A 10,545-nucleotide genomic window follows, 5' to 3' on the forward strand; every position below is an offset into this window, starting at 1 on the left:
GAGGGGTTGATTGCACTGTACGAGAAGCGCGGTGGGGGACAATCACCCCGGTATGGTCTCTGTGCGTCTGACTGAGCAGCTGAAGCGGGTGAAGGAGGTGCTGGCGACCTGGAAGAAAGTGGACGACCGTGTCTCCAAGCTGTGCCTCACTTCACGTGCTGCGGTGAGTGCCTTAACTGAGAATGCCTGCACCACTGATAAGATCACGGATGGGCTGGTTGGCTTTTTGTCCGGCAACTTTTTTTGGAATACATGGATGGACGAGTACCTCGGGGTGAATGCCACAGTAAAGGAAGGAACGGAAAAAAAAGTGACCAGCACGGAGAAGGGCGTGACTTTCCGGGGAGCGTGGGTGGAGTGGCCTGTTGGCAGTCAGGGGCAGACCGTGCCGTACTACTTTGCGAACTACAACTTCACTCTTGTGGCGACGGTGTCCATCCACAATCTGCCGAGGGGAGATAACCCCATTCCATTGATGGGTGTGCGTCTGGACGGTGGAAAAAAACTTGTGGAGTTGTCGTACGACAGCCAAAATAAGTGGTGGGTGCTGTGCAGTGACGGAACGACCAAGAGGCTCAGCAGCACTTGGGCGACAGAGACACAGTACCAAGTGGCCATTGTGCTACGGAACGGAAAACAGGGCTCCGTGTACGTCGATGGTCAGCGTGTGGGAGATGCGTCATGTGAATTGAAAAACACGGACTCGAAAGGAATCTCCCACTTCTACATTGGAGGGGATGGAGGCAGCGCAGGGAGCAAAGAAGACGTGCCTGTGACCGCGACGAATGTCCTGCTGTACAACCGCCCGTTGGATGACAATGAGATCCGCGTCCTCAACGCAAACAAAATTTCTATTCCAAAGCTGACAGATCTGAAAACATTGGCGGCAGGAGCAACGGGTGAAGGTACCGCTCGTGACGGCGGGCACATGGCGGCAGCACTGTTTGCGGAGGCGGACTGCTGCCGCTGCTCCTTCTGCTTGGATTGTGGGGGATTGCCGCTTCTTGAGGAGTGTGTGGCCTCTGCGTGGAACACCTCATCCCTTCCCCACCACCGACGCACACACCCCTGGTAGTGGATTACTCTCCGTAAAGGAAAATTTTCATGTTTTTTTTTTTACTTTTTTGTGCGTGTTTTTTTCTAATCTCCCATCCCTTCTTTTTTGCTTTTTGGGACAATCAATATGGACGTTCTTTTTCTACTCTTCCCTCTTTTAATTGTTTCTTCTGCACTCTTCCTGTGAGGGGTGCCGTGTGTTTCCCGCCCAACTGCTCCACTCGCACACCCACCGACACGCTCATGACGACGGCCCTGTGCGCCTCGCCTGCTGCACGCATGAGGAGGGGCCGCGACGAACGGCGCGCTGAGGGAGCCGTGACGTGTGGGCGTGCGACGAGGGCCTGTGGGGCGGAGCACACATTTCTTTCTCTCTTGTTTTGCTTTTATTGCGGCCAGGGCTGGCAGACACCCGCAGCGCCACACACACACAGCCACACCCTGCCGCCGTGTTCTTAAGACCTTTTGCTTTGCGTGTTTATTTCACGCGCCGGCAGTCCCTTTCGGTGTCGGCCTCGTGAGCATTTCTTTTCCCCCTGATGAGTTTTTTTTCTTTTGCTGCGCTCACTCTCCCGATGGAGTGACGCGACTCCCGTCATGTCTGCGTGCTTCTCTCAGTCCCCATGCACACAAGAAGAGTGACTGTGCTCTGCGGGCCGCACTCACGCGCCGATGGGAGGGCTGAGGGGAGCAGCAACACGCAGATGACCCCATGAAATATAAACGATGTGTGGACACAAAGAGGGTCAGACGGTTGAAAGACATGCAGCTATTTAATTTTCTTTTTTGGGCAAAATATATGCAGACAGTTTGGTGTGGCCACACGGCAGCCGGCAGCTTTTTTAAATTCTGTGTGGAACAGTAATGGACGATTTCTTTTTTATTTATAATTATTTTGTGTGATGGGGTTTGTGTAAGACGAAGGGAAACGTGTTTTTTGTTTTAAATAAATCTTGTTTGAATTGCCACTGCTTGGGCTGCAGTGCAGTCATGAGTTTGAGTGGTCTTCTTCTTGTTGCTTCCGCCACGCACCTCCGCTGTGCATTTTTTTTGTGTGTGTTATTTTACATCTGTTGCTCTTCATTCTTTTTCCTACTTCTTTGCTTTGTGTTTCTGTAGGCACACAAACACAAGATGCGCATTGCAGTGGATTTGAATGCTTCTTTTGTGGTGCATGCTGGCAGTTGCGTGTGGCGGCTGTTGTCCTCTTCCGTGGCCATGAGGAGGAGGGAGGAGGGAGAGGGAGTGCGCAGCCCGCGTCTCTTTTTCCGCGGGTGTGGTGCACCGCGTGTGACTGCGTTGAGTTGGGCTCCGTGTCCCATTGAGGGCGGGATGGCTGGAAATTTTGTTGCCGCATCATGGATGGATGAGGGTCCACTGGCGCGTGTGGCTGGTGTGGTGGGTGCTCGCTCCGTGTGCGTTGTGTGGTGGCCGCGGGGTTTTGCCATTTCCCGTTGGCTGTGGGAATGAGCTGGGAGGAGATGGTGGTGGATATCTTCTCCTCCTGCATGGTGGGTGGCTGCTGGCGTTGTGTGCCTTTCTTACGTGGATGCCGTCTCGTGGTGTGTGAACTGTGCGGCTGGGCCTGCTGCCATCTCCTCATGTTGTCTGCTCTCTCTCTCTCTGTATCCGCGGTGCTCCGTCCCTCTCCCTCTTGTTGCATTCTTTTCTTCTGCCTCACGGATCAGTTGACTGGCTCCAGCGACTCCACTACGGGTGACGGTGCGGCGCCGTGTTGGTCCGTGTGCGTGACGGCTGCTGGGAGTCCTGGACATGTATCTGGTGATGCGGATGCGGCGGTTGTGCCGGTGGATGTGTCGTGTGCTCCGAGTGACGGCAGCCTGAGCTATCGTGTGCGTGTGGGCGTGGAGGAAGTGTTCTCCTGCCAGTGCTGAGGCTGAGTGTGAGAATTATACATTTAGTGGCTTTGGTGTGCGCATGCATGGCAGGAATGGTGAGCTGGGTGCTGTGTGCCATGTGGCCAATGCGGTGCACACATGTAGCAACTGTGCTGCCAGCTGTGCAACGGAAGAGGAAGGGGCCACCGTTGCCTTCACGATGAATGTGACGACACATAAATACGCCGGCCCTTATGAATTGTGGTGGCGCCAATTTTCCCCCGACGGAACCATCCATCCGCCTGCACGGAGCAGCGATGCTGACCGGACGGTCATCTGTCAGTTGCCGCCACCCCGTGAAGGGAAGGATGACACAAAATCTGGTGGGACAACTGCGCCGCAAGTTGATGCTGAGCCGTCACATCAGAACGAGGATTGGCGACAGTCTGCGGCGGCTGACGGACCGAACACCGTCGATCAGAGTCCCGCATCCAACACGGCGACCAACACGTCCGAGACGAAGCTTGAGTTTGCCACCAATCCGAACGAAATGATGGTCCCGAATGCGTCCAAGAAGAGGCCTTCCTTTGCCAACGGTCCGAGAATATTAGTGGCTCTGAATGCATCCGGGATCATGTCTGTCACTTATGGCGGCAGGGAACACGTTGCTGCGGATAACACGGACGAGGTGAATGAGCGCAACGCCACTGGACACAAATCTCTCGTTCTAGAAAATGGCACTGCAGGCAGTTTATTTTTTGCTGAGGGTGATGCGGACGGATTGACTCAACGCAATGCCTCTGGACACGAAAACCGCAATTACGAGAATTCACCGCGCAGTATTCCGAGAGCGGTGTGAGTCCCAACGACTGCTTTGCCCTGCTCAACGACGCGAAATTGACACTGCGTGAGTTAACTGTTGACGGCACTGTGCGTGTGTGCGTGTATTGGGCGTTGCTGCTTCTTCTGGGGTTGTGTGGAGTTGTGGCGGTCTTGTGAGCCAAAGAGTGTGGAATTGCGACCCCTCACGGGGAACATGTGCCGCGTTCTTTGCGTGTTAATTTTTATTACTTTTTTACTGCCATTTTTTTTCCTGGAATTATAAGCACCATTTTTTATTTAATGGTCGGTTGCTGTACACCCTCATGTTTGACGCGCCTCTTTGTTTTGTTGTTTGTTGCCCACACGCGGTGCCGGTCTCATTGCTGTGCGTCCCACGGACTGCACGAAAGGAGGATTGGAGGAACAGGCCGGATGCCGCAATGAAGTGCGAGGGATGTTGTGTGGGCTCAGGGAGCAGCACGATCTTTTTTATTTGATTTCTTTTCTTGGTGAAGGCATTATGTACACAGACACACACGGTTGCCTTGTGCTGCTTAGCATAAGAAATAGAATTTCTGTCCGATTGATTTTTTATATTCCTCCCCTGGAGTTTTGTTGGACACCTATCATTTTTTTTTCTGTGTTCTTTTTTTTTCCGCCCTTTTAAGTTTTGGTTTGCGGGTCGGTGTGTGAGTTCTGCGGTTGTAATGATTCCATCTGTCCTTTTTGGTGTGCGCTTCTTCTGGCTGCTGCCATTTATTACCATGCGGTGGCTGTGCGTGGTGTAGCTGCTGTCTCTCTGTACTTCCTTTCTCATGCAGATCGAATCCAAGTTATTCAACAACGATAGTTTCGAAGATGATGCGCCGTATTTTTTGTGTTGTGTTGGTGCTGGCACTGCTGTGCTGCTGCTCGTGCGTGTTTGCCGTGGAGCAAGAGCCGCAGGTAACGCAGGTGAATGCAGAGTGTGCGGGTGACGGTAATGTTGCGCGTTGGCAGCTCCCCGGGAAGTCATTGTGGTACAACTGCTCGGATGCAGCTCCTGGTGCGGGACAAATGATTTGCAGCATGGGCGACGGAAACTGTGCGTCCGAGGATGTTCGGAAGCGTATCAAAGGAGTTGCGAAGGATGGCGTCTTCACAATCAACGTCACATCGCCCACTCCAGACATTCTGGAGAGTTGGTGGAAGCGTAAAGTGGAGCCGAAGGCGGCCACCGTTGAAAGTGTTCCGGCCAAACCTTTGGAAGCAGAACCTCCGAGCCCTCCAGAGGACAATATTTCTCGTGAAACATCTTCCAGACCGGATTCTGAATCTTCTCCTGCTGTCGTTCAGGTTGCGACTGGTGCCCCTCCTCCTCCTCCACCTGCAACTCCAGGCGGCGCTGGTGCTGACTCTGCTGCTGGCGCTGCGGCCTCGCAAGCGTCGGATCACGCTCCCTCTGGTGAACTTCAAGGCCCTTCACATTCTGCCTCTGCTGCTTCTCCTGCACCCGAATCCATACCAGACCCGGAGCTCACAGAGAGCGGCGACCATTCCTCCCATGACCCCCCAGTGGAGCTGCAGGAAGAGAATGCTGCTGCGCCACCGACTCAGTTGTCCCAGACCGGCGAGGACGGGGGTGCAGCGGAAGGCACCGAAGAGGACGCCGCCGCCAACACCACCGACACTGATTCCAGCGAAGGAAATTCTACGGCGGCAAGCATGCCGGCTCCCCTTTCCTCTGCGCCCACAACGAACGCGCTGGAGAACAGTGTGGGAACTGACGCCTGCTTCCATGACACCCATCTGCATGCCCGGCTGCTGCTTGTTCTGGCTGCACTCACGTACGGGACACTGGGCTGAAGAAGTGAATGCGGGCTATTAAAGCCGGCACTCAACCACGGGGATTTGTGCGTTTCTTTTGTTTTACAGAGTAATAACTAATAGAAAATAATGATTGTGTGTTTTGCTTCATTTATTTTGGCTGCGCTGCTGTGTGCTCCATTTTCTTGCCCCCCACATCCGTTACTTGGCACGCGTCCCAGACGCACTCATATGCACGACACGCCCACAACTGTTTGCGTGGACGCATTTCTGTGTGCTGCTGCATACACACTGGAGCCATTCGTTGCAGCTTCTTGTGTTTTGTTTTTTGTGTTTTTACTTTTTTTTACTTTCTTTTTTTTCTCTGCTGTTGTTTTGTTGTTACTTGTTTTTTGTGTGTTTTTCTTGCTGTTTACTTCCTTCGGGGCGTTGTGAGTTTTTTTCATTTGTTAATGCCTTATTTTCTTTAATTTTTTTTGCTTCCTGATCTTTTACTCCCCATCTCTTTTCTTTTTTGCTTTTTGGGACAATCAATATGGACGTTCTTTTCTTTTCTGCTCTTCCCTCTTTTAATTGTTTCTTGCTGCACTCTTCCTGTGAGGGGTGCCGTGTGTTTCCCGCCCAACTGCTCCACTCGCACACCCACCGACACGCTCATGACGACGGCCCTGTGCGCCTCGCCTGCTGCACGCATGAGGAGGGGCCGCGACGAACGGCGCGCTGAGGGAGCCGTGACGTGTGGGCGTGCGACGAGGGCCTGTGGGGCGGAGCACACATTTCTTTCCCTCTTGTTTTGTTTTCTTTGCGGCCAGGGCGGTCAGACACCCGCAGCGCCACACACACACACAGCCACACCCTGCCGCCGCTTTTTTAAGACCTTTTGCTTTGCGTGTTTATTTCTCGCGCCGGCAGTCCCTTCGGTGTCGGCCTCGTCAGCATTTCTCTCCCCTCTGATGATTTTTTTTCTTTTGCTGCGCTCACTCTCCCGATGGAGAGACGCGACTCCCGTCATTTCTGCGTGCTTCTCTCAGTCCCCACACACGAGTGACTGTGCTCTGCGGGCCGCACTCACGCGCCGATGGGAGGACTGAGAGGAGCAGCAACACGCAGATGACCCCATGAAATATAAACGAAGTGCGGACACATGGAGGGTCAGACGGTTGAAAGACATTTAAATATCCTTTCAATTTTCTTTTTGGACAATATATGCAGACAATTTCTGGAGCAACATGGTAGTTGGTTGCTTTTGTGTGTGTGTTTTTTCTTTTCTTTTTTTTTTTTCTTTTTTGTTATTTGGGTGTGGCCTTAGTATAGGAAGACTTTTTTCAGTTTTTTTTTTTCTTTTTTTTTATTCTTTCCAAAGTATGAGGTGTGGAAAGGTGAAGATGAATTTTTATTTATTTATTTTAATAAATTTTGTAATGAATGGCCGCTGCTTGGGCTGCAGTGTAATATCATGAGATTGAGCAGTCTTTTTCTCTTTATTTCTGCCATGCACCTCTGCTGTACAGTTTTTCTTGTGCGTCCCTTCACATGCTCTGCTCCTGCTTTTACTTTTTTCGCATGACTGTTGGCGCATAGAACCGCACACAGACACAGGACATACCTATTGCAGTGCTGTCGGCCGCACCTTTTGCATTCGGTAGCCGAGGTTGCGCGTTGCTGTTTGCTTCTGCGGCCATCAATGAATGGGGGGTGCGCTGAGATTTCTTTTACCTGCAATTCTAGGGGTGCCACGTTGTGACTGCATGGAGTGAGGCGCCGCATCCCATCGAGGGCGGGACGGCAGTGAAATTTTGGGTGCCGCGACGTGGATGGATGAGGATCTGCTTTCGCGTATGGCTCCTTGGGTGGGTGCTCGCTCGGTGTGTGTTGTGTGTTGACTGCGGGGCTGTGGCCGTATCCCGTTGCCCGTGGGACTGAACTGGAGGCGGTGGCGGCAGTGTGTGTGTGTGAGGGCTGGTGTGGAGTTGCCGGCCAGGGTGTTGCCCTTGGCGGTGCTTTTCCTGCCTGTCGTTTGTTTCCTTCATGTGTGTTGTGCTGCTTCTTGCTTTCCCCCTCTCATTCTCTCCTCCTGTGTTCCTGCGTGGGGTGGCCGCATACTCACGGGCCATGTTGATCGTGAGTGCGTCCTGACGGCATCCATTTATTTTTTTCTGTCTGTCTGTCATTCCCTGTTGGGTGTGAGGCGTGTTGCACCGCGGGAGGGCTGGCCCGCACACACCGACGACCCGCCGTGACTTGCCGTGTTGCTGCCTTTTTCTGTGGGCGATGATCCTCCGTGCCGTCCCTTCCGGATTGTCTTATGACTCGCTCTCTGCGTGGGTGCTCTGCTCTGCTCCTCAGTGGCTTGTCTAATGTATTGCCGCTGTTGCTGCTGTACTCTCCTATTGTTGTAAACAGACACGTTAGGAAAGAAAGCAAACAGGCGCTAAACGCTACTGTGAAATTTGAAGGCACTGAAAGGACCAACAGCACACACACACACCGCCCACACACATATTGATGTGCTCTCACGTGTTGCTGCTGTGAAGGCACCCCGCACACGCAACCGTCGCCGCGTGACCGGATCCAGCGGAAGGAGGAGGGAAGGAAGAGAGAGTGAGCCGCAGAGGCCCAACATGTCCCGGCATGTGTTTACTTCCGCGGTGCTGGTCCTCCTCGTCGTGATGATGTGCTGCGGCAGTGGTGCTGCACACGCTGTGGAGGGTAATGTAGGAAATACAGTTGTTGCGTTGATGGGGATTGAATAGGAACAGCTTGGCAACTGGGAGGATGTTTCTAACGCTGGCGGTAGATATGACTTGCTTCTTGGTCTCAGTCTCGTTGAGGTGCAGGGTCATGTACTTGCTATTGCTGAGGCCCATTGCAAGGATAGAGGCGACTGCAGCGACGTCAGCTTCACTGGGATTGCGTCAAAGTACCTTGATCTATGCTGTGTTGCTGGTCCAACGGAGATCTGGACGGCAGGTGCGAGTATCCTTTGCACAGATATTCTAAAGGAGGGTTCTGAGGGCGTCAGCACCCGAAACGGCATAACGCGACCAACGACACTTGTAACTGAGGACAGTGTCTAAACGTTTTTGGGAAACTACAGCCGTACAAAGCAGCAGATTCAAGGTAAGAATGAGCGGGGCCTTTTACTCGTGAAGGGAACTCTCTCCGAAGATGACGGAAAGAAGAAAATCGGATGGAATGAGACACATGCAGTGAGCGTTAAAGCCCAGGAGATTCTTACTTATTGGCCGGGTTGGTGGGTGACGGAGGTTCGGGCGCTGTGCGCATGACTCTTTCTTGCGGTGCGACGTGGATGCCGTTGCTTCTGCGCGCGTTTTGCGGCGGGATTCCATTTTCCATTTCTTTGTCCTTTTGTGTGTGGGGAAGTTGTGGGAGATGATGTGTGCGGGGGAGTGAGTGTGGGTGGCTGCCAGCTCCGCCTCGCGCATTGAGGGCTTCTATACACGTGGCTTTGCTTGGTGGCATTGCGCGGCACCCAGAGCGTGGCGAGGAGGATGAGGAAGATCTGTTGTGGGCAGAAGGTGGATGGATATGGCAGTCCCCTTCCGTGTCCTTCCCGGTGTCGTTGGCAGCACATACTGAGAGCATAAATTTGAGCGAGCGCGGGATGAAACGTTTGTGCCGCTTTGTGTGTGCTACTCAATTGTCGTCATTGCACGCTGTCGTCACGTTGCGTTGTGGTGCGGTGCTGTTTGATGAGGGAAGGGTGCGATGCCACGGCTGCTGCGCACCACCACCATTTATTGCCTCTGCACCGTCATTGTTTTTTTTTAGTTTGTGTGAATTTTTTATGCGCTCGCATAATATTTTCTTTTGTATCACGATGAATTTGTTGGAGGAGCTTTGGTTTTGGTGGCTGCTTCACGGCGCTTCGCCTCGTGTGTCGGTTGCTGTTTTTCCGCGTGATGCTAATGCGTTTGGTGAGGTGCTTACCCTTCATTTTGAGTCCTGCAGCCAGCCTTGTTTGGTCATGGCGGCAGCAGTGGGGCTCTGCGGCTGCGTGCTCGTCGCACGTATCGCATCTCCTGCTGCTGCTCCCTTGCTGTGTTGGTGGGGGAGTGGGCGAGCGACTGCGTTGGTGGAGTGGCGCCCCAGTTTGAGAAGGAAGGCACTGACCGCTGCTGACGGCGACGGTCTTTGCTGCAGGCGGTCCGACGAGATGACGTTACCGTCGTCACAGTCAACCGAGATGGATGAGGGCCGCACTGCGTCTCTTTCTCTCTCTTCCCTCTATCCCTCAGTCCTGCAGACACACGCCACACGCACCGCGTGGCAGCGGCGTGATTACAAACCGGACGTCTATGAGTCAACAGGCCGTACAATCGATGTGGACCCTTGTCCCCTCCGTGTCTGAGTGCCGCCATCGCACTTCTTTATCTTTTTTTCCTGTGTATGCCGTATGCTCCTATGGTTCCGCTGCTTGCTGTGCAATGCCGACTTGCGTGAACGAAAAACGACGCTTTGACTGCTGGCGAACGGCGAATCCTCTACACCTTTTCCGTTTCACCACGTTCTTGGACGCGCTCGATGGCTGCCGTTGTAACGCTGCCACGTGGGTCTGTCTCGGCCCTTGTTTGTCTTTTACAGCATTGGGACTGCTCTGTGGTAAAACCATTCGGTTGCAAGAGCGGTTCCAATGATTATGTGTCTTTTTGCCGGGAACTTACCACTCTGCATGGTGGTTGTGTGGGACTGCGCGGGCGGTGGAAGGGCGATGTTGTCACTGGCGTGGTGGCGTCTGCGTTTCTTTGTGTCGGTGGTTGTTCTTTGGTGGGGATTGTTTCTGGCCGGATGCCTCTGCGTGCCACTGTGTTTATTTGCTGTTGTTGCTGTTTTTATTTCTTTTTTGACCGAGCAGATAGAGATACTTTGGATTGACCTGCACAACTATCGTTTCAAGGTGTTAAGGATTACTTGCAGTATTAGGACCAGTAGTATTGGGATAACGATTTATCGGAATTGTTTTTCTGGATTTTCCATTTGTAGAAAGGGATTTGCTAAACAG

The 10,545-nt window shown here is 53.0% G+C and overlaps 4 protein-coding genes and 2 pseudogenes across 4 annotated transcripts, besides 10 other annotated features; all 6 read left to right on the forward strand.

The window, feature by feature from the left end:
* Nucleotides 1-1,075, forward strand: Tc00.1047053507981.10 (annotated as a pseudogene; the record flags this gene model as incomplete).
* Nucleotides 1-6,522: a sequence feature (areas not merged during assembly with more than two copies in the genome that could not be assigned to a particular haplotype).
* Nucleotides 1,933-1,953: a sequence feature (AT_rich).
* On the forward strand, nucleotides 2,995-3,753 carry Tc00.1047053507981.20 (uncharacterized protein; the record flags this gene model as incomplete). The annotated part of the gene is made up of 1 exon (XM_801340.1): nucleotides 2,995-3,753. The coding sequence occupies one exon, from the start codon at nucleotides 2,995-2,997 to the stop codon at nucleotides 3,751-3,753; it is 759 nt and encodes a 252-aa protein (XP_806433.1).
* Nucleotides 4,575-5,561, forward strand: Tc00.1047053507981.30 (uncharacterized protein; the record flags this gene model as incomplete). Its single annotated transcript, XM_801341.1, has 1 exon — nucleotides 4,575-5,561. The coding sequence occupies one exon, from the start codon at nucleotides 4,575-4,577 to the stop codon at nucleotides 5,559-5,561; it is 987 nt and encodes a 328-aa protein (XP_806434.1).
* On the forward strand, nucleotides 5,652-5,957 carry Tc00.1047053507981.40 (uncharacterized protein; the record flags this gene model as incomplete). The annotated part of the gene is made up of 1 exon (XM_801342.1): nucleotides 5,652-5,957. The coding sequence occupies one exon, from the start codon at nucleotides 5,652-5,654 to the stop codon at nucleotides 5,955-5,957; it is 306 nt and encodes a 101-aa protein (XP_806435.1).
* Nucleotides 5,834-6,004: a sequence feature (T-rich).
* Nucleotides 6,523-7,246: a sequence feature (haploid, Esmeraldo-like haplotype).
* Nucleotides 6,780-6,810: a microsatellite.
* Nucleotides 6,843-6,879: a sequence feature (T-rich).
* Nucleotides 6,911-6,940: a sequence feature (AT_rich).
* Nucleotides 7,247-7,260: a sequence feature (haploid, non-Esmeraldo-like haplotype).
* Nucleotides 7,261-7,758: a sequence feature (areas not merged during assembly with more than two copies in the genome that could not be assigned to a particular haplotype).
* Nucleotides 7,759-10,545: a sequence feature (heterozygous, Esmeraldo-like haplotype).
* Tc00.1047053507981.51 lies at nucleotides 8,028-8,801 on the forward strand (annotated as a pseudogene).
* Tc00.1047053507981.61 (uncharacterized protein) lies at nucleotides 9,148-9,894 on the forward strand (the record flags this gene model as incomplete). Its single annotated transcript, XM_801343.1, has 1 exon — nucleotides 9,148-9,894. One exon carries the CDS (start codon nucleotides 9,148-9,150, stop codon nucleotides 9,892-9,894), a length of 747 nt encoding a protein of 248 aa, XP_806436.1.

Source organism: Trypanosoma cruzi, genomic scaffold (genome assembly GCF_000209065.1).
Source record: "Trypanosoma cruzi strain CL Brener 1047053516591 genomic scaffold, whole genome shotgun sequence".
NCBI lineage: Eukaryota > Euglenozoa > Kinetoplastea > Trypanosomatida > Trypanosomatidae > Trypanosoma > Trypanosoma cruzi.